Source organism: Zea mays, chromosome 5 (genome assembly GCF_902167145.1).
Source record: "Zea mays cultivar B73 chromosome 5, Zm-B73-REFERENCE-NAM-5.0, whole genome shotgun sequence".
Taxonomy (NCBI): Eukaryota; Viridiplantae; Streptophyta; class Magnoliopsida; order Poales; family Poaceae; genus Zea; species Zea mays.
Window position 1 is genome coordinate 3,345,573 of NC_050100.1, and position 22,936 is coordinate 3,368,508.

A 22,936-nucleotide genomic window follows, 5' to 3' on the forward strand; every position below is an offset into this window, starting at 1 on the left:
ATACAAATATATTTGTATATATTTTTACTACTATACATGAGTGAGACAGAGAGTATCATATAAATTACAAAGTAGAAATAAATTTTACTGATATATAGAATCATTTTCCATCCTCCTCATATAAATTTAAGATAGTCTTACCTGAACTTTAAAAAGTGATAGAATGTCAATAGTGAATTCCAATTTCTCTAAACTTTAGTATCTAAACGCCCGTAAGGGAAAAAAAGTAGGAAAATGGAGTGCATCTAAGGGATGCTTTTATATGACTGTATTGTGGAAACTCGGCTCTGTAAAAGAAGTGGTGATCAAAGATTTTTCATGGGACTGTTTTACTGCGGAGGTTTTCGGTAATCCCAAACAGAAAGGTAAAGACCCAAGTCAATTCCTGGCACAAAAACAGGCATCTTTCTGATGTGGTGTTGAACATATGGAGCATCAAAGAATCTCATAATGTAATAATGGCAACCAGTTAACTCAACTGAACTCTTTTAGCTGTTTGGTTCAGAAACATCTCAAGGCCCAAATTACATAAAACAATTTAACTGTGAGAATCTTAAGCAGAGCTCAAAAACTGCCGAGCTCAGGGGCATACATCTTACATACGGAAATACCAACCCAACCCTAAATATCCAGCACCATCATCATCATCATCATCCAAAAGCTCCTAGATGATCCAAACCTCGCTTGACAATTTAGGACTGCAAGAGTCATCAAACAGACAAGGGTGAGCAAAGCAACCAACAATTTCTGTTAATATGAGGTCACAGTCAAGTAAACGTTTGCAGTCATCATCTTTTTCGAAATAGTAGGTGACATAATTGGGGAGCTTACCTTGGTTGCAATGTTGCTGGACAGCCAGTCCAGGCCTTCATACAATCCCTCACCCGTTGTAGCACAAGTGCTTTGAATGTACCTGCCGCCAAAATCCAATAAATCAAGCACCAGCTGACTGCTAGCTAAATAATATACTACATTACCAAGCAGAAGAGCAGAACTACGACACTATGACTACATAGAGCAATATAATGAGGAAAGAAGAAATCTGTTGATAGTGTATGATACCAATGACGTTGGCGAAGTGAATGCAGTCCAAGCTTATCAGTGATCTCAGCGGCATTCATAGCATTTGGAAGATCTTGCTTGTTAGCAAAAACAAGCAACACAGCATCACGTAACTCATCCTGCAACAGGTAACATTTCCATAGCTGTGAGCACAGCACACAAAGTTCCATACCAGGGAAAGGATTCTCAAGGGCACGAGAATTTACCTCATTCAGCATTCGGTGGAGCTCATCCCTTGCTTCAACAACACGGTCCCTATCATTGCTGTCCACAACAAAGATGAGACCCTGCGTGTTCTGGAAGTAATGCCTCCACAGTGGCCTGATCTGTTTTTTTCAGACAATGGGGGAGAAATCACGACACCGTTTGAAATGAAGACGACAAGCAAATTCAGAAATTGAACAGCAGGATGTAGAATAATACTTTTCAAAGTGAACAAGCGAGGCGCTAAGCAATCTAAAATCATCTATTAGGGCTTGTTCGGTTAGCTCTCAATCCATGTGGATTGAGTGGGATTGGATGGGTTTGAATCCATAAACAAGTCAAACTTCTTCTCGATTTTTTCCAATCCCATCAAATCCATGTGTATTGGGAATAACCGAACAAGCCCTTACAGGAAACGAGTAACATGAGATAGAAGAAGCAATGCCATATTACTAAAATGTTGACACAAAATTCAGTCATCAATCTTCATACCTTGTCCTGGCCCCCGACATCCCAGACAGTGAAGCTGATGTTCTTGTACTCCACAGTTTCAACATTGAATCCTGTATTTGAAGGTAAGACAACGCTGAGAAACAGAACACGTAATATCGCAGCTCACGGGTAAAGGCAAGAGGCATGTTTGATTTTAAGTGAACAATTTCAAATGGAATTTGGTGTTCAAGTTGCTTTAAAAAATCCCATGGTGCTCTGTCAAGCAAGTATTCATTTAGCGGTCGCTGCCATTCATCAATTTATTGTATTCAAGTAAATTTGCTGCTCTATCTGCTTGCTAAAGAGGCTTTAATCTGTTCATTAGCTGTTCAATTAATTGAGTGATCACAGAGGCCAACAGCTGGTGCGCTAAAAAAACTCAGTGGAAGAGGATGCACGTCCTATGAAAAATTAACAGAAATGCATTAAGCTAGTTCACCAGTCTTGTTGCGCCTAGATTTTTTTAGATAAAAAATGATCAAAGTGGTGAGTTCCGTTATTGATATTCGCGTAGCCATGCAGCCTGAATTTTCAACTAAACTAGGTGGCCGTGGAATTATCCAACAACTATTTGGCAGCCCTGTCCAAAATCATGATACCACGAGCATAACTTAATTCACAACGTGGTGCTTATGTATGCTGGCGCGCTTACCGATGGTGGGGATGGTGGTGACGATCTCGCCGAGCTTCAGCTTGTAGAGGATGGTGGTCTTTCCGGCGGCGTCGAGTCCCACCATCAGGATCCGCATCTCCTTCTTGGCGAACAGCCGGCTGAACAGCTTGGTGAACGTGAGCCCCATCTCTTCCCTCTCACCTGCAGCAGACACGAAACCCAGGTCATCAGGACGCCGATCCATCCCACGCATGTCCCTCACACGGCCACAGGCCGCTAGATCTACGCGTCGCAGCGCCCAGATCCACCTAGGGACCGAACCGAAGGCCGGGCGGTACGAGATCCGCAGGAAATGGCGAGCGGATCGACCGGCACGCAGCCCAGAGCGCGCGAACGGTCGGCGAGAGCGTTCTACCTAGGATAGATCCCGTGCGCGGGGGGAGCGATCCTCCGTGGGGGAAGGGAGGGGAGGGGAGCGGGGTAGGCGGGAGGGCGCTGGTTCTCACCTTGTCGGCGGATCCGATTCGCGGTGTCGGGCTCGCCGGCGACGCAGCCGGAGATGGAGGGGACGAAGGCAACGGGCGGAGGAGACCGGGAAGGAGAGGCTCCGGGGTGACGATGATTCTGGCGGTGGAGCGCGTCCTCGCCTTTTTTATACGAGGCCAGAAGCCAATAGGCCGCAGGAGGGGAACCGAGCCAAGCTTCCTTTTGCTGCGGGTCGCGTCAACCCAACGCGTCTCACCTCCACCGCATGTGTATGTATGCGTATTCGATATTCGACTACTCAAGTGCAGGAACCACCGAAGGAGAGTTGTGATGCAGGTTAGGGTGAAAATTTAGACATTGAGCTATTATACTCGATTAACATTGATTGATATTGAATGGAGCATGCATATAGGTAGTGCTGGAAATATAGATCGGGCTTTTCGGGCCACCATGAGCACGACCCGAAAATAGGAGTTAAAACACGGTTCGACACGAAATAATATAGACCGAACTAGCGCGGTCCGAAAACGGGCTTGGGCCGGGCTTCAAATTCCGGCCCGTCAGACCCCTGGCACGGCCCGCACAGATTCTAATCCTTCAAACCAAAAGCTACCCATTTTCGTCAAGGCATCAAGATGTCGCACCTCCTAGAGTAGCAAGGTTCACTTGACATTAAGTATTTGATCGAGCACACACACAAAAATCTCCATCCAATCAACAATGAGTGTGAGAGCTTAGTCAACAACAGACTGAAGCCTGTTTGGTTAGGAACAGACTAAGCAAACATTATCATGGTATGCATCCCAAGTTACAACCAAATGGAAGGCGAGGCGAGGCACGGTACTGGTGAGCGGAGGAGGCCGACGAAGCGGCGACGGAGAGCACAGCCGACTTGCGCACCCGCGAAGGCTGCGACGACGGTCGACCTCCAATAGCCGCTGTCTCCGCCACCATCGCTGCCGCGACAAGAGGAGGAGCCAGGTGGGGGCGGGGCAGGCCACGAGAAGGAGGAGAAGGGGAGCAACAACCACGAAGCCATGGGCACCACCGCCGCCTGCGTGTGTGCGTCTAGGGAGCCCGGTGGGGGCGTGGGCTGGGGGCGGGTATCGCGTGACGGGGTCTGGGGGCGGGTATCGCGCGACGGAGTCGATGCGCGGGCGGGATCCATGCGCGGTGGAGGCGTGCATCGTGGGCGAGATCCGCGGGTGGGTTCCATGCGCGGACACGGAGAGGTGGAGCACAGGCGGAGGGAGAGGTGGTGTGGGGAGGAGGGTGGGGATCCGCGGCACCTTCCATCGGCGGCCGAGGCAGAACCGTGCACCACTAAATTGTAGATGTTTACACTCTGTTCTTAAGGAGTAGTAGAGATATGTAGATGACATATAAAATTATAAGCTCGAACACAATGATCCCGAAGACCCTCTAAATGTTGAGACACTATGGTAAGCTAAACCATCGCTAGATGCTGCATTTTTGGCTAGATTGAATTGATTTTTCTTAGATCGGAGATGAAGTTCGAATGCAACCCCACAAACTGAACTCATTTAAATGTTGCTTCACCTCTCCCTTTTATAGTCACTTAAATGTTGCTGCACCCCTTCCTTTTGTAATCTGCCCATATTCTGTCATGGCTTTGTACAATAGCAGAGCTTTCTGTATTGTAATCATGTAACAGATCTGGCATGCCAACAAGGGCGAAGGATTCTTGTAGCAATGTACGACGCTTGCCATACCTTGATTTTTAGAGAAATTCCTCCTCGAATGCTACTGCATGCCAATGTAGTAATATCTATTGAAGTGACCTTCTGGGAGCATATGCTCATTACGATTTTTTGTAACATATGCTCATTACGATTTTTTTTTACTACATTTTATTACAAAGTCATACAATTGTATTATCAAGTCATGGCTATAAGGAATTTTCCATTTTCTGGCATCCGGTGTATTGTCTGACCAGATAGTGCTAGTGCATTGATAGTGAATATTTTTTTGAATTTTTAAATAATGCAAATTTAATTAGTCAAGTATTATTGTCCCATCGACTTCCTCGAACCAAACCCATGCCTATTGCCTAATCGGCGGCCAGTTTTGATGGGCCGGGCTTCCGTCTGACCATGATCGCCTGGCCCATGCGTTCCACTTCCACACTCACCACCACGGAACCCTAACCAAGAATCCGACCCGGCGCTAGACGATTCGGACGGAAGGAAGACGAGAAGGCCCCGAGGCGAGCGGGGGATCAAAGAAGAAGATGAAGGTCCGTGCGGCGGTGAAGCGCCTGTGCCGGTTCTGCAAGGTGGTGAAGCGCCGGGGAATCGTCTTCGTCCAATGCACGGCCAATGCCAAGCACAAGCAGCGCCAGGGCTTCTCCACCATCGCCGAAGCAGCCGCCGTCTCGTGCGTTCACCTGCCTCCGCCGCCGCCCGCTAGCGGTTCCGCCTCCGCCGCAGCGTTCGCAGAGTAAGATGACCCTCCACTCTCATGCCCGCAGCGTTCTCAGCTACTGGCATGTATGCGTAGCTAGGAGTAAAGATCCAGCGCAAATCTGACCATTCAGCACTATCAGAACCCTAATTCGGCCAGTAATCGGTAGCGCATAAGTGACTCCGGAACTGCTTACTCGCTAACAATAGGGGAAAATACAATGAATAAGGACAATCCGGGCATGGAGAAAATTGATTTTTTAGGACCGATAATATTAGGTTTCTCATATTTATGACTTCAAATGTTGGCTTTGCAAAATTAGTACTTATATCATTGACATCTTGATTAATACAGTATCATAGTTTATTTCTTGTTTTCTAATCCGTTTTCAAAAATGCTTGCCATCTAAGATGACCATCATGTCCCTGTGTCATTAATCGTGTGAGTCTGATCCTTGTCCGCCACACCACATTCGTTTCTACCCTCCGCCTTGAAGTGTACACTAGCTTGTCACTCATCACATTTTTTGGGACCTGAAACTAGCTGCGCTGGTTCATAGATTAGCTTGGTTGTCCAGAAGTAAAAGCTGCTTAGCCTCAAGGTCTGTTGCCACCTTTTCACCAACGGGGAGAAACAATTCAATATTAATCATTTGATCTTGTATAAACAAGAAAAACCAACCAATGTACTGTAAACAAAATAAGAACGAACTCTAGTATTTGTGGGATGTCAAATAACATGACAAAGGAACAGGTTTCGCATAAGTAGACCTGACAAACCTAGTATATAGACAAAAGATGAAGAAAACATCAATATCAGGTTTCAGTAATGAACTGTTTATTTGACCAGAAAACAAAGCATTGCATTGTTTCCAGTTGGAACAACATTCTGCAAACAGCATCACAATCCCTCATGGATTAAAATTTTGGAAAATGAAGAAATAACTAGTCTATGGTAACTATCTGTATATAAAAGCTAGCTTCTCTTTCTCTTTGGTGTCATCTTTTTTGTTGTTGTCTTTGTAATTGGAGATGAACTGATGATAGTGCCACGAGAAGGAGTTGCGGATCCAACATCATCATTTTGACTAGAAGTTCCCTCTCCACGTAACATTGCAAGTCGCCTACATTTACATTTTTCAGTTAATCATAAAGTAAGATGGTAAGAAAGAAAAGGAAATCAAATAACAAGATGAGGCACTTGTATTTCACCTTCTTGTGAGCATTCCAGGACTATCATATATAATATTATCTGAAGTGATACACCGCTGTGGCGTTGAAGGTTCAGTTTGGCATGCTTTGGTACTGTTCTTCCTTGGCTTTCGTGGTGGTCTGCCATAAATATGATCATTGATGAGAACTAAAGAAAAACATGAATAGCATAGCGTATGAACAACAAGTGTTAGAATACCTTTTTTTGTTCCATTTAGTGGGCATTTGTAGCTAGCCTGTCTATGTCCCTTTTCACCACATCTTTGGCAAGTCACAGGCCCTCTTATCATTGGTTTCTTTTTCTTTCCACTACCACTACCTTCCAGACAACTTTTAATCCTTAATTTTCTTTGCCTTCCAACCGACCTCTTCCCAAGTGGAGCTCCTAAGATAAAACCAAGGTCAATCTTAGGCCATTGTGACTTATCTGGCATGGGTTGTATGAGACCTCTGTAAGCAGCCTTAAACTTATCCAACGAGTAGTAATCGTCAACAAAGTCTTCAATCTGTAGGTTTCTCTTTGTTGTTATAAGACACAGACAATGGTCACATGGCTTACCTGTGTGTTGCCATTCAAAACAAGTGCACTCATGTGTTGCAGTCTTAACAACATGTCTCTCATTGCTATTATAGTCTTTAACCTCTGCACTCCAGTCATTTGATTTGACAACCTTTAGGTGGCCTAATCCTCTAGTTCTTGCATGCAACTGCAATTTGATTGCTGGTAGTATCCTTCCTTGCAACCTCTCTGAAATCCTTCTTCTCCTATGCCATAATGTCATTATCATCTCCCTCAGCTTGTCAACCAGGTCTACCACAGGCAAATCCTTGATGTCCCTGATCCAATTATTGACTAATTCTGATAGATTATTGGTGATAAAGTCACACTTTATTGCTGGAGTGAAGGCACATCTCATCCAATGCAAGTTGTGATTCTCTTTTAGATAGTCATATATACCAGGACAACTACAAATAATTGTAGACATATGCTTGTCGAACACCTCAGACCTATATGCTCTTGCTGCAGGCCACATTAGACCATCAACATCACCATGTTAATGTTTCTTGAAATTCTGCATTAGATGCCAAAAGCATTCTCTTTGACCGGCATGAGGAAACACAATTTTAACTGCATTTAGCAATCCTTTGCAAGCATCTGTGCAAACAGCAAGGTGTGGAGGACTTCCTATGGCCTTTTGCAGCTGAGCCATAAACCAAATCCAATTGTCCTCATCTTCACAATCAATTAATCCAATTGCAAGTGGATACATCCAATTGTGACCATCTACACCTATCGCTGCAGCTAATTTCCCATTCCACCTACCATTGAGTGCAGTTGCATCTATACTAATGTATGGTCGACATCCAGCTAAAAATCCATCAATGCAAGGCTTCAATGCACAAAAGAACCTGTGGAAGTATACCTTTTCATCCACAATTTTAGTGTCAATCTCAACAACACTTCCTGGTGATCACTTTTCAACGTCTGCCTTCCAGTTCAACAACAAAGAGAAACTTTCATTCCACCCACCATACAATTCATGCAAAGCTCGTTCTCTTCCCCTCCACACTGTGTCATATCCAACAGTAACATTATACTCATCCTGCAAATATATTTGCAAAGCTTTAGCACCCATGTTGGGGTTCTTCCCAAGGAGAGGTAATGCCTTATCAGCCACCCATGCTTGAGAAGGCATCGTAGTCAAAATTCTACTACTGGAAGTGCACTTGTGCTCATCAACTAAAAGAGTAACCTGTCAACAAAATGTTGGATATATGGTCAGTTGAATGATTACATCATTTAAATAACATGTCCAACCATTAAAAATAATGAGAACATTATATTACCTTTATAGTTGGCAAAATTTTCATCTTTGCACCAACTATTTGCCAAGGGCAATCATTTGTCTTTTGCTTACAATGACCTCTAAATTTTGTTTTACAAGATTTCTCCGTGGCTAGCTCGAACTCCTTATTAATAGCATATTGCCTTAGAGCCAACCTAAACGCCTTCATATCTGGAAACATGGTGCCAAGCTCAATCTTCGGGTTATCCTTATCATATATGAACAATGAGTTTGATGGTGTCAAATCTTCAGCTTGATTGGGATATTCTGTTTCATGAATATAACCACCAACATCATGAGCACTACATCCATGGGCATCAATTTCTTGGATGACACCCCCCTGGTTAGCACCTATTTCATCATCAATCATCAACCCCAAAGAAGCATACATTTGCTCATCAGCCATAACTGCTAGTCGACCTTCTTCATCATAAGATTCCACAATATGTAGAGTAGACCAATCAACCAAAGGAACATCTTCTGATACATCCACTAGGTTCGGTATTAACCCTTCGACATGACTGAAACATAATTTTAGGGATTGATGTACTGCTACTCCTTGAATTCGCTAAAATTTTGAGATATATATAGAGAGAGGCGTTACCTTGTACAAGGTGTTCGCGCATGGTCGTCGGAAGGCGCAATTTGGGTCTGCCCAACAGCACGGTTGGCGCGGAGGGCACTTACATCGACGACTGTTGTGGGGTCGTTCGACGGTGCGTCGTCGACCGGTTTCATGGCCATGGAGCGTGGAAGGCTCGAGAGGGATGCAGCAGCAACCAACAGGACGCACTCCTGCAGCAGCGGAGGAGGAAGCGAGAGATCTCAGCAACAGCACGGCAGATGGTGCGCACGTCGGAGAACCGAAGGAAGAAGTATGCGTTTAGGGTGGTGGTGGCCGAGGAGGTCGTGGAGTGCGGTGATCGCCCACGCGCGACGGAGAAGGAGGCGAGGGAGAGGGAGGCAACCAAGATCTGGCGGCAAGTCTGCAACAGAAAGGAGAGGCGTCTGGGATCAAGCAGCAACGGACAGAAAAAAACCTAGAGTTGCTAAGGATAGTTTGGTCCTTTGTAATATCTTGGAGAGGTAAAAAATGATTAAATTAATTAAAAAAGCTTGAAATCTTCTATCTATCCTAAGAAATCAAGGATGGAATCAAATCTAGGTCATTTATGCGGAAGCAAGGAATGGGAGCCCGTTTCGTCGAAGCTGTATGGAAAGGAGTCCTAAATAATCAATTTTCTCCCAGTAGCTACGCTAGATATCAAGGTGACCAAGCTTAAAACATTTGTTTTTTGAAGTGAATATGTATATTGCAATTTGCTATTTGTCATTTGAACTGCATTATTAAGTCTTAATCACATTTTCAAAGACATCAAGTAAAAGGAGCCTGACTAGCAGTTTACTTGTGGGGTCCTATGAGAAGTCAACTTACTACCACCACTGGCAAAGGCTATGGACACCGATACAGGCTTCCTTGACTTGTTGAATCTCTTAACTTTTCGTCAGCTGTTTCAGCACGATTTTGAATTTTTGGTAAAAAATCTTAGATCTCATCTGCCTCCTTGCTGATTTCACCGGGCTACAGTTATGCGGTGGGGCATCATTTTTTATTTGTTTGTTTCTCTGCATTTTGCACGACTTGTAATTTCGCATTGTAAACTGGATTACTTGAATATAGACCTATCTTTTTGGATAAGTACATGTTATGCTTGCTCTTTGGAGTTACCAGGATCTCTATGTGCCTGTCGTAAGTGCCTTACTATTCTAGCTTGCTATATGACGGTCCCCATTTTCAGAAAGAGTACTTAGAACCTAGTACTGATTCTTTGTCAAGATGACATGATAGCATGGTGTATTTGGATTGGGGGCTTTGGGGCATGTTTCTGTTTGAAGGAACTAATGTGCCAGTCTGTATGATTTGATGTCGGGTTCTTGGTCAAGTTCTTCTGGACAATACCATATTGCCAAGTTTGACATTAGCTGCTTTGATCTGCGTTTTTCAGGACTTCGAAGGTGGCGAGGCAAGAGATGTCTATGAAGTTCAATTGGCGGCTGGGTTTAGCTGCCCTGTTCAAGAATGGAGAAAAATAATATATCAGGCCTTCTACCATACGCTGACATTTTTAAGCAGATGTTGAATAGGGCCAGTTGGTACGATGATATCAAGAGAAGCATGTAGCAAAAACTGGAAACTGCACCATCATGTATTTGCAGTGGAATAATATGAGCAGATATTGTTACTTTCTCTTAAAATGTTCGATTCTTGATTGTTTAAATGTAATAGCACTTGCACAAAGCTGTTGTGCTTAACTCTGTTTTTTACATCTTGCTGCGTGGCCCATTTATCTTATTGGGTGGCACCGAAATCTGCTGCGTCTGCGTGACATGTGCATTTTTCAAGGAAGAGATATTGCAAGACCCACACGGCAGGGTTAGCGTTTGTGAAATTGCTGGAACCCTCGTTTATTTCTACTATATGCAACTAACTAAAGAATTAAAAATGGTGTAGCATTGTAGCTAAAAAGAAGAGGTTTTTTGGATGCATGTGGATTGAAGATGATTGATGACATATATATACCCATCAATCTTCATGCACCCCCTTAGAATTCAGAATGATACTAGTGGCCTAAGATGTAAAAAATTGTAAACTTTTTGTTGTGGTATATGATACCCATGGTTTACAAAACCGGTGGCAGTAAACCGGTCGGTTTACCGAAACCGCCGGATGCAGATTCGGTTAAACACAGATTTGTTTTTTTCAAAAAATCGTTCCAAATCCCAAAAAAATGAAACAAATCATACAAACCGAAAATAGTTGGTAAACCGTTTTTGGACGGTAAATCGTTATTTTAGACCGGTAAACCGCCATTTTTTACGGAAATTGGATTTAATGCCAAGATTGAGTATTTAGTGGTCAATTTTGGCATATTAGTCTTGTTTACTGTTATATGCTATATGTGAAGATGAAACCCGTAGCTCAAGTCCAGTTTAGGCATTTAGTGGTTAATTTCGGTTTCATTTTCTGTCCAAGATGGACTCCATATATCAAGTAGCTTCAGCTCTTCTAATAACTACCCAACTGAACAAGACCCAATCTAGAACCCTTAGTTCCAGTTCTTCTGTATGTGTTCCTAAGATTTGTTGATCATGAAAAAAGTTCAACACTTGGTGAGGTACACATGCAATACACAAACACCAAACAAACATATCAATATGTTTTTTGCTTTATGGATAAGTATTTATTTGCCGTTCTTGTTTTCTTGTTAATGTATCTCATATCCTTTGTATAGACCTATCACTATCACTATGAAAGATTGAAACAATATTACGATACTTCTAACATACCTGAGTACTATCACTACGACTCGAGATGAACATGTGAGTATTGTAAAATAAGTCGACTTATGTTCCGTTGCCTTGTTGGAGAGTTATAAAAAAACTTGTATTTGAGTATTGCGAAGTTCGCTGGTTGTTTGTTGCATGAGGACTAGAGTTTGTGGTTACATATGTATGTTGTATGTTATTTTGGTGAACACATGTCGTGTGGATCAATTAATATTTACTGTGCAATGTGAATTGAGCAAACTACAAATAAATCTTGTCAATTTTTTGTAAAAACAGCAAAAACCGGTTTGTTTCGCGGTTAACCGCCGGTTTTCCACCGGTAAACCGGTTTGAATTCAAATTAATTTGAATTGATCAAACCGGCCGATTTTTACCGGTTTCCACCGGTTTATCGTCGGTAATCCGTTACCGCTGGTTAGCGGTTTTCACAGACAAAACAATTTTGTAAACCGTGATCATACCTAATGATTGCAAACTCTCACATCGATTGCCATAGCACAATCTTACAGTAGTACATACAAAATCACAGATATATAATCGGTTGCCACAGCACAATCATACAGTATTACAAAATTACACATATATAACAGTGAATGTAAACTCACTAGCTGTTAGGAAATCAATAAGTGTTAGGAAATCACCACTTGATGCCAGCAGGATCGAATGGTGATCAATACATCAATTATAATGCACACCCTACAATCTACTTCGCTGACTAAAGCCCGATGCTATGAATGATGAAATCATTATTTTTGCACTGGAATGATGAAATCAACAAGTTGATTAAGTGCACAGAAACACCCTTTGACCTTGCAAAGGCATATGGGGATTTTCCAATCACTCATCCTGAAATGTATGCTTAAGAACATAGTTTTGATATGAAAACATATCTGTCAACATTCAATAAGGCACACACAAGTATTCAATTGAACAGAAATATAATTTAAGTAACAAAGGAATACCAGTCCAATCCCAAACTAATATGCACAATTGCTCAACGTCACAAAGGAGTTCAAGATAACATCACAAAGTAGAACCTGGGTAGGAGCCTCTGAAAATCCATTTAATTTGGCAAGAAGCACACCCACTTCATTCTGCTTGAACTTTTAGCTTACGATAACACATACCAGCTACCAAAACAAAGATACATACTAACCAATAATAGAAGCACAAATTTAACAGCCTAACCATGCTACTCTCAGTCTCACAACAGAATATAGATCAACAATTCAAGCATAGCCACAGGTGTGAGGTGTACACTACTCATTCCTCTTGTTTTTGGTAGAAACTAAACATTATCGCTGGCGATTAGACAAGCACATATCTATTCAATTGTTATGGAGCCTGAATAACAACAGAGTAATTAGCGACGCTGGATGTAACACAGCACAGCGCAACCAATTTGTTCCTTTTGATTGCTCTTCATCATACAAGAGGCTGCAGAGGCAATACCCTGGCCGCTCAGTCGCTGGAGCCCGGGCCGGGCGTCTTGGACCCGATTCCGTACTTCTCCTGGAGCCTGGTGATCTCGTCCTCCTTCTTCTTGATATCCGACTTCTTGGACATCTTGGCGGGCTGGTAGTAGAGCACGATAAGGTAGCGGTTGGCGACGTTGAAGCCGGAGAGGTGGTCGACGGCGTTCTTGGCGTCGTAGATGTCCTCGTAGACAACGTAAGCGGTCCCGCGCGTGTCCTTGGCGTTGCCCAGACGGATCTGCCGGATCGCGCCGTACTTGCCGAAGATGTCGTACATCTCCTCGCTCGAGATGTTGAACGGCAGGTTCCGCACGTAGAGCACCCGGTTCACCTCCGGCGGGAGGCGCGCATTCCCCTTCCTCAGGCCCGCCGCCGCCATCGCTGCCGCGCCGAGATAACCTAGGGTTTGGGGATTGGGGATTGGGGATTGGGGATTTGGGGGTATGCTTTGCTTGTTGCGTATGGCCACCTCTTCCTCTTGCGCTTCGGGTGGAGCCGGCGCACGGGGTCGATTAGTTGCCGACTCCGGGAGAGTTCCCACCGACATGTGGCCCTTACTTCTCAAGCGGGGCCCATATGTCGGCGTCGAGTCTCGAAGCTTCGTTTTGGCGCAATAAGGCGACCTGAGTCCTGAACCGCCTCGAGCCGCTCTCGGCTTCGAATCCCGACAACCTCCCTCCCCAAGCTGCTTAGCCGCCGGCTGGGCCTCAGACCTGCGTCAAGCTTCCGGCGGCAGCCCATCGAGCACCACAATGGCGTCCGGCGGAGCGGCCATCTCGGCGGGGCCTACACCGCCGTCGGCGACGGCGTCGTCGGTTGAGTGGCACCAGCGGCCGCCGAACCCGAAGAACCCCGTGGTGTTCTTCGACGTGACCATCGGGTCCATCGCCGCCGGCCGCATCAAGATGGAGCTCTTCGCCGACATCGCCCCCAAGACCGCGGAGAACTTCCGGTGATGGCCTAAACCTTCAACTAACCATAAACCCTAGGTTTCATTGGTATTATTCTTTCTTCTGCCGCTGATGTATTTGACACTTGGATAGATCTCTAATCGTGTTGCTTTGTTTGTTTCAGGCAGTTCTGCACTGGGGAGCATAGGTAAGAAACTTCCACAGATTGGTTATCTATCTTTTGTCAATAAATTTGTTTTTAGGGTTGCTGTTTTGCACTTCTACTGATACCTATAATGGTTGACATGGTCATTTGCCTGGGAGCCAGCAAACAACAGTATAAAACTATATGCTTTCTTAAAAGCAGAGTTTATCTTTGTCTTAAAAAAGGAAAGATAGAATGAATCAATATAGAGCAATTTGTGTATGTACTTATGTTGATTGTTATGATTCTGAGAAGTTGAGCTTATAGGGGATGTTTCTGGAACTTATAGACCTACAAGCTGATTTAAAGGATATCATTGTGTTGTTTAGTACTCCCTCCATTTTTATTTGCATGCTGTATTAGCTTTGTCCTAAGTAAAACATTTATATCTTTGACCATGGATTTCAAAAAAATATATGTCCATGAAATAATATTTATGTTTTTCGTACTATAAGAAATACTTTTTATAATCTATAATTCATATCTTTTGAAACTATTTTTTATTTGAAATGAATGGTCAAAAATAGTAACGTTTGACTTAGGACAAAGCTAATGTGACATGTAAAAAATGGAGGGGGCATAATAATAAGTTCCTCCTTTCTTCACCTTCATGTTTACTTTTACTTAAACTGATGTTTGGACTATACAAAGATATAAATTTGGGTCTTTAGGATAGTGTACATAAGTGTGGCATGGCGACATAGTGGTCTTTGAGACTTGGAAGGGTATTTTCCCTATGGGTACAATGTATTGCATTTTCGAAGCTTTAGCTGGGCAATGGGTCATGTGAATGACCGTGACACAAGAGTGTGAATTGGTCTAGGAGAAAGTTGGGTTCGTTCTGCTTTTATTAGCCGCTGCTGGTTGTTATTTGATTAGTGACTTGATGAGGATTCAAGGATAAGTTGCTCCAGCAATTATGAAATTACTTTGCACTTTGCAGTCAGCAATCTGTTATATGATTTCTAATGGTCAGTTTTTATGTTGATTGCAGAAAAAATGCTTTGCCACAAGGTTATAAGGGCTGCCAATTCCATAGAGTGATCAAAGATTTCATGATTCAGGGTGGTGACTTCTTGAAGGTTTGTATGCCACAGACTAGTAGCTTCAACCATTTTATTATTTAGCATAGATTTTAACCCAGTGTTATCCTAGAATTAAATTTGTGTATATATGTATTCATGCTTATTTATAATAGGCAACAAAACCGAGGGGGAATCTGATATATTGTTTTACTCTTTGGACCCTCCTGGAGATTTTGTTTTTGTAGTGATTAACTACCTTTTGTAATCTCCATGCAGAAATTGGAATGACATCATGACTTCATGGGTTCATATTATATTCAGTATATAAACTAAAGCCTCCTGTTTTGTGTCCTGCAGAATGATGGTACTGGATGCACATCAATCTACGGTACCAAATTTGATGATGAAAATTTTATAGCAAAGCATACAGGGCCTGGACTGCTCTCGATGGTACTCTTTTTTACCACCTTGATGTTTTTCCAGTTGAAATGTTCTCAGAAGATCCTTTTATAGTTTTTTAGTTGTATTTCTGGCATTCTATAGTTACCCATAGAACTTTTTGCACACTTTTATGGAATGTGAATCATCACATGAGCATAAAAAAATATTAGCCCCCCTGCCCCTTTACCATGTATGTGCTTAATTTATAGGATCTTGCACAAATGCGCTATATGCTGCCTTTGTTCTGTAATCTGTCGATCTGGAAACACCGAAATAGAGCGGTGTTTGATGGTGAAGCTCCAAACCTTTCTCTTCTCCTTGAGCAGACAAAGAGGAAAGAAAAAGATGGGAGTTTGCGGGAGCCAAAGGTCTATCCTTTTTGGCTGCCGGCATATAGGCTGTTGTAGTATTGAGTGTGTTTATGGATCCTTTTGTGTATGTCTGTGTGTGGCCTCCGTAAGGAGGTTTTTGTAGCTGGGCCTTCTTCAGACCCTTGTCCTCTCTTATAATATATTATGGAGCACAGTTCTCCTGCTCTTTTCGAAAAAAATCATATTTCTTGTTCTATCTATCGTTCTTCCCTCATGGTCTACATTTTTCACATTATTGCTCTACATCATTTGCAACGGTTCAGGGTAGATTACCTCTGTCTGTCCCGGGGCTCATTTTCACCAATGATGTGCTGTATTGAAGTTCACCAACTGCCCTTTTTAATTTTAAATTATTCGTTTAAGCATTTAACTTGTTAAATATCACTGTGTTTCTTCTTCAAAGCATGTTTGATGTTCCAGCAACACGTTAGCTTCTGTCTTATTGATATCAACATTTGATACCTGTCCCCCTTTTTTTCCAGGCAAACAGTGGAATTAACTCTAATGGATCTCAGGTACGTTCGCCTTCTCTAAAATTGCATGTAGCCTTAATGCCTGACTCAGTCACACTCAGTTGCCTTGGCAATGCCTATTCCTTCAAGCCAGTCATGTTTAAGAACAAAAAATGACTAGATATCTTTCTTGTACACCCTGTTTTAGAGTACATGATGAAAAGCTTACACTCTTGTGCTTGCAGTTCTTTATAACATGTGCAAAGTGTGACTGGCTTGACAACAAACATGTGGTATTTGGGGTAAGCTTACTTGATTCAAATGCTTCCTTTTTTGTGAACACTCCTTAGGATAATTGGTTTTATTGCAAGTATGTATATGCATACCTACAGTATTAGGGTTCAAAGGTTAAATTGACACACTATAATTCGTTTGGTTTGTTGATAATAAGTTTTGAGCAAGATAAATCAAATGTTAGCATACCTACAGTATTAGGGTTCAAAGGTTAAATTGAGACACTATAATTCGTTTGGTTTGTTGATAACAAGTTTTGAGCAAGATAAATCAAATGTTAGCATTTGAAGGTTCGTGATATAGAATTGTAAACTGCCTTTGTGTTTTTCTTTTCCTTTTGAGTTTAATGCCCAGCATTGTCATGTTTATCCAATTCAGAGAGTGCTTGGAGACGGTTTGCTCGTCGTGAGGAAGATTGAAAATGTTGCAACTGGAGCGAATAACAAACCAAAGCTTGCCTGCGTTATAAGTGAGTGTGGTGAAATGTAGTTTGATCCCTTTGTGTGGCTAATCGTGGATTCTTGACGCTGCTGATGTAGACCCTGTTTGGTTGATGGAAGTACTTAAACAGTGGAAACATTGATGGAAATGTATTGTGTCTAGGCAACCTGCAGAATAATAGACCAAAAAAACTAATATTCTTGTTTGGCTTGGGAGTTCGGCCTTCTGTTGTGCGGAACATGTTTGATCCTGTTGTTTCTGATTAGAGATGGCAATGGCCTTGATCCTTTATTCCCCGCTGGAAAATTCCTCCATTAAGGACTAGTTTGGGAACTTCAATTTCTAGGGGTTTTTATTTTTCCAAGGAAAAATAAATTAGTTTTTCTTAAGAAAATAGAGATTTCCAAACTAGCTCTAATCGAGAGGATGGGAAAGTTTCTTTCCATACGGGAATATAAATAGGAAAAGTTCCTTCTCCATAGGGATGAGAACGGAGAAGTATTCCCCGTTTCTCACGGCACCCATTAAACTTGTACTTAATGATGTTTTAGTGTGTAATAGATAATGATAAAAATAAATAATTACATTTTCAAAAGATTACTTGGTATACAATTGTATTTATTTAATGTATATATAATGATTTCTTAAATATAATAATATGTTTGAGTGATAATGTTTTATATTAATAACAAATCACATACGTTGTAATTACTCTCTCCCTTTCTTATTATTAACCGTGGGAGCAATGCTGGAACGCCGTTCTTCCACGTATTGCTGAAATGTGCGAGCCGTCCGATGTCAGATCAAGGATGTATGCGAAGCGTCCGTTCACGGTGTGTTGATTGTGCTGGAAGGATCCAGAGCTCGGTGCGTACAGACAAAACCAGAGCTCGCTGCGTACAAACAAAAAGAAAAATACTAAACCCAGTGTATCTTCTGCTGGAAGGAAACGTCTGTAACAGCGAAGGCGATGCCCTCAAGGTGATCTCCAAGGTGAAGGTACGAATCCCTCCCCGCCGGACCCTCTTCCCTTGATCCCCTCCACCCCCACCCCTCGGGTCCAGATGAGTGAAACTGCAGGGAGACACTCCATCCGCACCGCTCGCAGCAGCTCTCCGGCCATCCGCGAAGTTGTCGAGGCGCAGTCCCCCTGCATCACCACCAGCAGCTTCCCCACCGCCTCGAGCGCGGAAGCCACGGCCTCCCGCATCCTCTGGTCGCTGCTGCCCGCATTCTCCGATCGCCGCCGGCCGCGCAGCAGCACATCCACAGCGCCACCACGGTAGCATCCTCTTCCCTCAGCCCCCTCCACCCCACCCCTCGGATCCCCCATCCAGCGACGACTCGGGAGCTCACGAACATTCTAGAGTTCAGTTGACTGCTCCAGTATTCCAGCCCTTCAGTCGTGGTCGCCTCTCCCCTCCGCTTTCCCGCGTCGAACTCATCCCGAGCGGTCGAGCCACGGCGCAGACACATTTGAGCGGCGCTCCCCATTCTTCCACCCGCTGTCGATTCCCAAATTCCCCAATGCCATCGCAGATGCGCCAAGACATCCATGCCCGCCGCCTCGCCCTACCTTCTTCTCAGCATGGATGCTTGCGCACGGGTGGGCGGGGTTTCTTGAAATTGATGGGCTCGGACTCTGAAGAGCTGTCCGAGAGCAGCGAGGAGGCAGCGGAGTCGTCGGATTCAGAAGGAGAGTCGCAGGACGTCGAAGGTGATGGCGGGGGATCAAGATGTTCGTCGGAGCCGATGGTGGTGCTGTTCGAAGACGCAGACGAGGGGTGCTCCTCCAAAATCATCGGCGACGGCGTCGAGGGTTTACGAAGCTACTATGATTTGATTATTTTTGTTTCGCTGAATCAGCAACCTTTTAGGCCCCTATCCGTTGCGGTTTGCCGGTCGTGTCTGGTGGGAGGGGGATGAGTGCGTGCGTAGCTGCAGAAGGTGCTCGTACGTACGTAGCCAGGCACGGCACGCGTGACGCGTGTGGGGGCACTGCCGGCCAGCACGTTGGGCCAGCGCGACACTGTGAGCCTGAACTGGTGTGTCTCCTCGACCAGCATGCGTCCACCGCGTGTCTGTGTGCTGCCACTTGAATGCAGATTTGGTTCTTTCCTGTGGTCGTCTTGTGAGTTGTGTTGTGACCCTCCCCTCCTCTCCTTGTTTGCTGTGGTTGGTTGGCGACATGCGTGGTGGTGGTGGATGTGATCTTGCTTGCTGCTGCTTTAGTGCTTCCATCTGTTTCTGTTATGTTCCATCCCCTCAGTCGTGTTCGCCTCTCCCCTCCGCTTCCCCCCGTCGAACTCATCCTGAGCGGTCGAGCCACGGTGCAGACACATTTTAGTGCAATGCATCTTCCACCCGCTACCGATTCCCCAATGCCATCGCAGATGCGCCAAGCCATCCATACTCGCCGCCTCGCCCTACCCCAAGCCCTCAAGTTGTTGTACCAATATAAAAATGTTAAAAGATATTGATTTTTTACTAACTTCCGTAATAATTTTTTTAATCCTATTGCAGGTCAAAAACATCTAAACAACCTCGGTAGCTCTTTGAAAAAAAAGACTCAAGCAGGAAAGAAAAATATAATTTGCAACAAAGACTGACGACAAGAAAAGGTATTTTTTCCTATAAATCCTTTCATCACATAATACCTCCAGCAATATCATTAGCATTTTTCTGTTCACTTTGTATTACACATATTCGTTGTTAATATTTATATATATAGACACATACATTATTCATATTAATTGTCCATCTGCGAATATTCATTACCTATTCTTATATTTTATTGAACGTGAAAGCAATGCTGTAGTAACGGTATAAGTACATATGTATTCATGCATAAATACATATGCATCATTTCTAATAAGGTATATCTTACCTGTTAATTCTCATATATCGCAACATAGTTGCTTTCCAAAAGCTTAGTTCTACCTTTACTAAAAAAATCATTCATTTACATTTATAAAAATATATATACGTAACTTAACAAACTTCTATTTTAAAGACGATAAATAAATAAACACATATTTTTCTTGTGCTAGGAAATAGTGTACTAATACAAAACCGCACGATCAAATCTCCATCATCAGATCGATAAACAAAAGGTGTCATAGATAAATAGAGACCTACAAAACAGTCTGACCATGGATTGCGATGAACACAATGGAAATACAAGAAAAAGGAAAAATAGTAAGTCCACTTTCCTACACATATCTTTCTCGACTGAATAAAACTTATTATTACCAGTAAGAAAAAAAATAATACAATTCATTTTTTTATAAAAAAAGGTTCGTCTGGATTGTATTCACCATCAATTATCAATGCTACAGAAGCAAGGCAAAATCGCAGACGCTATTTAAACCAGAAGCGTATGGCTAAAAAAGGTAAGTTATAGATAATTACATGTATATATACAGAAGCATATATGTTTATTTGTACGTTATTCGTATGCATCGATATATCTGTGTATATGCATGCATATCTGACACCACACATAATTAAGCTAACAAATAGTGCTTGTTTTCTCTGAAAATAGGCATACCAAATCAAACAACAGAAAGTTTACACTGTGGTCATTTTACTAAGGAATACATACAGGCACTCAAAGGTAAATTGTGTTTCTCTTATATTTTAGGTTGGCAGAAAACTCACATATTCAACACAGGCTGAAGACATCACAAAGTACTCATTCCTATATTTACATTTAGATACACAAAGCTTTCTTAGTGTATCTACACAAAAAAATAACTTATCCTATCTGCAGGTCTCAAATCTTGGATGCACCACAAGAAACCAATGCAGACAAGGTTAGAATCCCCTTTTCCATTAAGAAAATAGTATCCTGGAAAAAACTATGGAAATCTTTATCTAAACTGAACCTACAACTATGATTACCATTTTCCTCCTAAACTGATTTATAATTACATTCCGATATGAAAAATAGTAATATGAACTACTTAAAGTTTTCCTTCCTACAATTCATTATCCCCTTCTTTTATTTTGCATACCATTTTTATACTAACAAGAATACACTACCAACAATACTACCATAGATTCAATATTGTATCAATTCTATCTACATCATATAAGAGTGGCTGATCTGTCTTTGTCCCCCAAGAGTGGTATATCACAATGTCTCCCTACTGTTGTATACACGTATTAATATTTTTTCATACCACAAGACATTCTAAAGATCTAACAGATCTCGTTGACATCATTAGATAACACTTTCTTTCGGTCAACCAGGTTATCTAAACTCTCTTCATTTCCTTAGTCTCCATAGAGGCATAGAGTGGGACTATTGATTCTTTATCATCTTTGTTTTAATGCCCCAATTCGTACGCTTTTCTATATGCTTACACTAAAAATGAATCAAAAATCAGCAAATGCTTTCACATATCTTGTTTCAGTAAAATACTAACTACATTTACATACAATTGACATATTCTATTTAAACTATTGCAGGAAGTTCCTGCTGACAAGGACAAAGAGATCGAACCTAATCTTCGGTCTCCTCCAAAAAGGTAAACTTCTATACACTTATCTAATACAAGTCAAGAATATCAATTGTTCTTCATATACTTTTAGCGCAAAACATAGATTTATGCCTTATATTTCGTAATAATCAGTAAATTTAATAATGCTCTAAATTTCATTCCACAGGCACAAACAAGAACCACTAACAATCAAGGATTCCACGGAACCAGAGCACCGCCAAGAATGATATGTGCAAGCGTATAGAATTAGTTCAAAGAATAGCTAATGTCTACATTCTGTGCAACCTCTTTTATAACCCTGAAATTGTAGTACTAACAACAATACAATCAGTTCGTATGGCCTGGCTCGTTTCTCTGTAGGGTAGATTGTCTTTCTAAAGGAGCCATTAAGACTAAATATTATTAGCTTGTATAATTAATACTCAGAACCTAATGACTGCTTAGTGCTCTAATTATTGTATATATTTTATTAAATCTGGCTTTATCTCTGTTAAAAAAATACCATGTGATGAAATGCAGAAATTAATTTCTTGGACGAAATCATTTTAGACTCCTTAAAAATTATGTTTTTGGTGATATCCGAACAGCAGCCGGTCTGCAAACATTTTTTTCCTGAGCAAGAGGGTATACGAGTTATCTCTCATCAAATTGGAACAGGGAGTAAATATACAATGAATATGTCAATAAGATTTTTTTGCCAATTATATAAAATTTACTTACTCACAAATATGTACTGTAATATTTTTATGATAGTCGCCTAGAGGGGGGGGGTGAATAGGGCGAAACTGAAATTTACAAAAATAATCACAACTACAAGCCGGTGTTAGCGTTAGTAATAATAAATGAGTCCGCAAGAGAGGGCGCAAAACAAATCGCAAGCAAATAAAGAGAGTGACACGTGGATTTGTTTTACCGAGGTTCGGTTCTTGCAAACCTACTCCCCGTTGAGGAGGCCACAAAGGCCGGGTCTCTTTCAACCCTTCCCTCTCTCAAACGGTCCCTCGGACCGAGCGAGCTTTCCTTCTTCTCAATCAACCGGGAACAAAACTTCCCTACAAGGGCCACCACACAATCGGTGCCTCTTGCCTCGGTTACAATTGAGTGTTGATCACAAGAGCAAAAGAGAAAGAAAGAATGCGATCCAAGCGCA

General features: G+C 42.4%; 6 protein-coding genes across 7 annotated transcripts; 3 read left to right on the forward strand and 3 right to left on the reverse strand.

Annotated features, from left to right (window-relative positions):
* Nucleotides 1-469: 469 nt before the first annotated feature.
* On the reverse strand, nucleotides 470-3,088 carry LOC732812 (ADP-ribosylation factor homolog 1). The gene is made up of 7 exons (NM_001112427.2): nucleotides 2,878-3,088; nucleotides 2,411-2,572; nucleotides 1,759-1,829; nucleotides 1,269-1,388; nucleotides 1,063-1,181; nucleotides 832-913; nucleotides 470-698 (listed from the first exon to the last, which is right to left on the reverse strand). Exons 2-7 carry the CDS (start codon nucleotides 2,556-2,558, stop codon nucleotides 693-695), a joined length of 546 nt encoding a protein of 181 aa, NP_001105897.2. The 5' UTR covers nucleotides 2,559-2,572; nucleotides 2,878-3,088; the 3' UTR covers nucleotides 470-692.
* Nucleotides 3,089-5,027: 1,939 nt separating this feature from the next.
* LOC100282718 (ribosomal L36 superfamily protein) lies at nucleotides 5,028-10,618 on the forward strand. The gene is made up of 2 exons (NM_001155625.1): nucleotides 5,028-5,317; nucleotides 10,346-10,618. The coding sequence occupies exons 1-2, from the start codon at nucleotides 5,109-5,111 to the stop codon at nucleotides 10,431-10,433; spliced, it is 297 nt and encodes a 98-aa protein (NP_001149097.1). The 5' UTR covers nucleotides 5,028-5,108; the 3' UTR covers nucleotides 10,434-10,618.
* Nucleotides 6,047-7,526, reverse strand: LOC103625779 (uncharacterized). The gene is made up of 2 exons (XM_008646176.4): nucleotides 6,493-7,526; nucleotides 6,047-6,404 (listed from the first exon to the last, which is right to left on the reverse strand). The coding sequence occupies exons 1-2, from the start codon at nucleotides 7,524-7,526 to the stop codon at nucleotides 6,257-6,259; spliced, it is 1,182 nt and encodes a 393-aa protein (XP_008644398.1). The 3' UTR covers nucleotides 6,047-6,256.
* Nucleotides 10,619-12,646: 2,028 nt separating the features above from the next.
* LOC100382393 (uncharacterized) lies at nucleotides 12,647-13,749 on the reverse strand. The gene has a single exon (NM_001175138.2). The coding sequence runs from the start codon at nucleotides 13,707-13,709 to the stop codon at nucleotides 13,149-13,151; it is 561 nt and encodes a 186-aa protein (NP_001168609.2). The 5' UTR covers nucleotides 13,710-13,749; the 3' UTR covers nucleotides 12,647-13,148.
* Nucleotides 13,741-17,499, forward strand: LOC100282830 (peptidyl-prolyl cis-trans isomerase H). The gene is made up of 7 exons (NM_001155736.2): nucleotides 13,741-14,114; nucleotides 14,237-14,260; nucleotides 15,252-15,339; nucleotides 15,640-15,732; nucleotides 16,577-16,609; nucleotides 16,792-16,848; nucleotides 17,219-17,499. Exons 1-7 carry the CDS (start codon nucleotides 13,915-13,917, stop codon nucleotides 17,327-17,329), a joined length of 606 nt encoding a protein of 201 aa, NP_001149208.1. The 5' UTR covers nucleotides 13,741-13,914; the 3' UTR covers nucleotides 17,330-17,499.
* Nucleotides 17,500-17,651: 152 nt separating this feature from the next.
* On the forward strand, nucleotides 17,652-22,260 carry LOC103625780 (uncharacterized). Of its 2 annotated transcripts, XM_020537827.1 has the most exons (8): nucleotides 17,652-18,280; nucleotides 19,805-19,902; nucleotides 20,380-20,479; nucleotides 20,578-20,673; nucleotides 20,826-20,897; nucleotides 21,054-21,096; nucleotides 21,755-21,813; nucleotides 21,953-22,260. In XM_020537827.1, the coding sequence occupies exons 3-8, from the start codon at nucleotides 20,434-20,436 to the stop codon at nucleotides 21,970-21,972; spliced, it is 336 nt and encodes a 111-aa protein (XP_020393416.1). In that variant the 5' UTR covers nucleotides 17,652-18,280; nucleotides 19,805-19,902; nucleotides 20,380-20,433; the 3' UTR covers nucleotides 21,973-22,260. The 2 variants fall into 2 exon arrangements, with proteins under 2 accessions (XP_020393416.1, XP_023155868.1); XM_023300100.1 differs by lacking the exons at nucleotides 17,652-18,280; nucleotides 19,805-19,902 and having other exon boundaries at nucleotides 20,205-20,479.
* The last annotated feature ends 676 nt before the right edge of the window (nucleotides 22,261-22,936 follow it).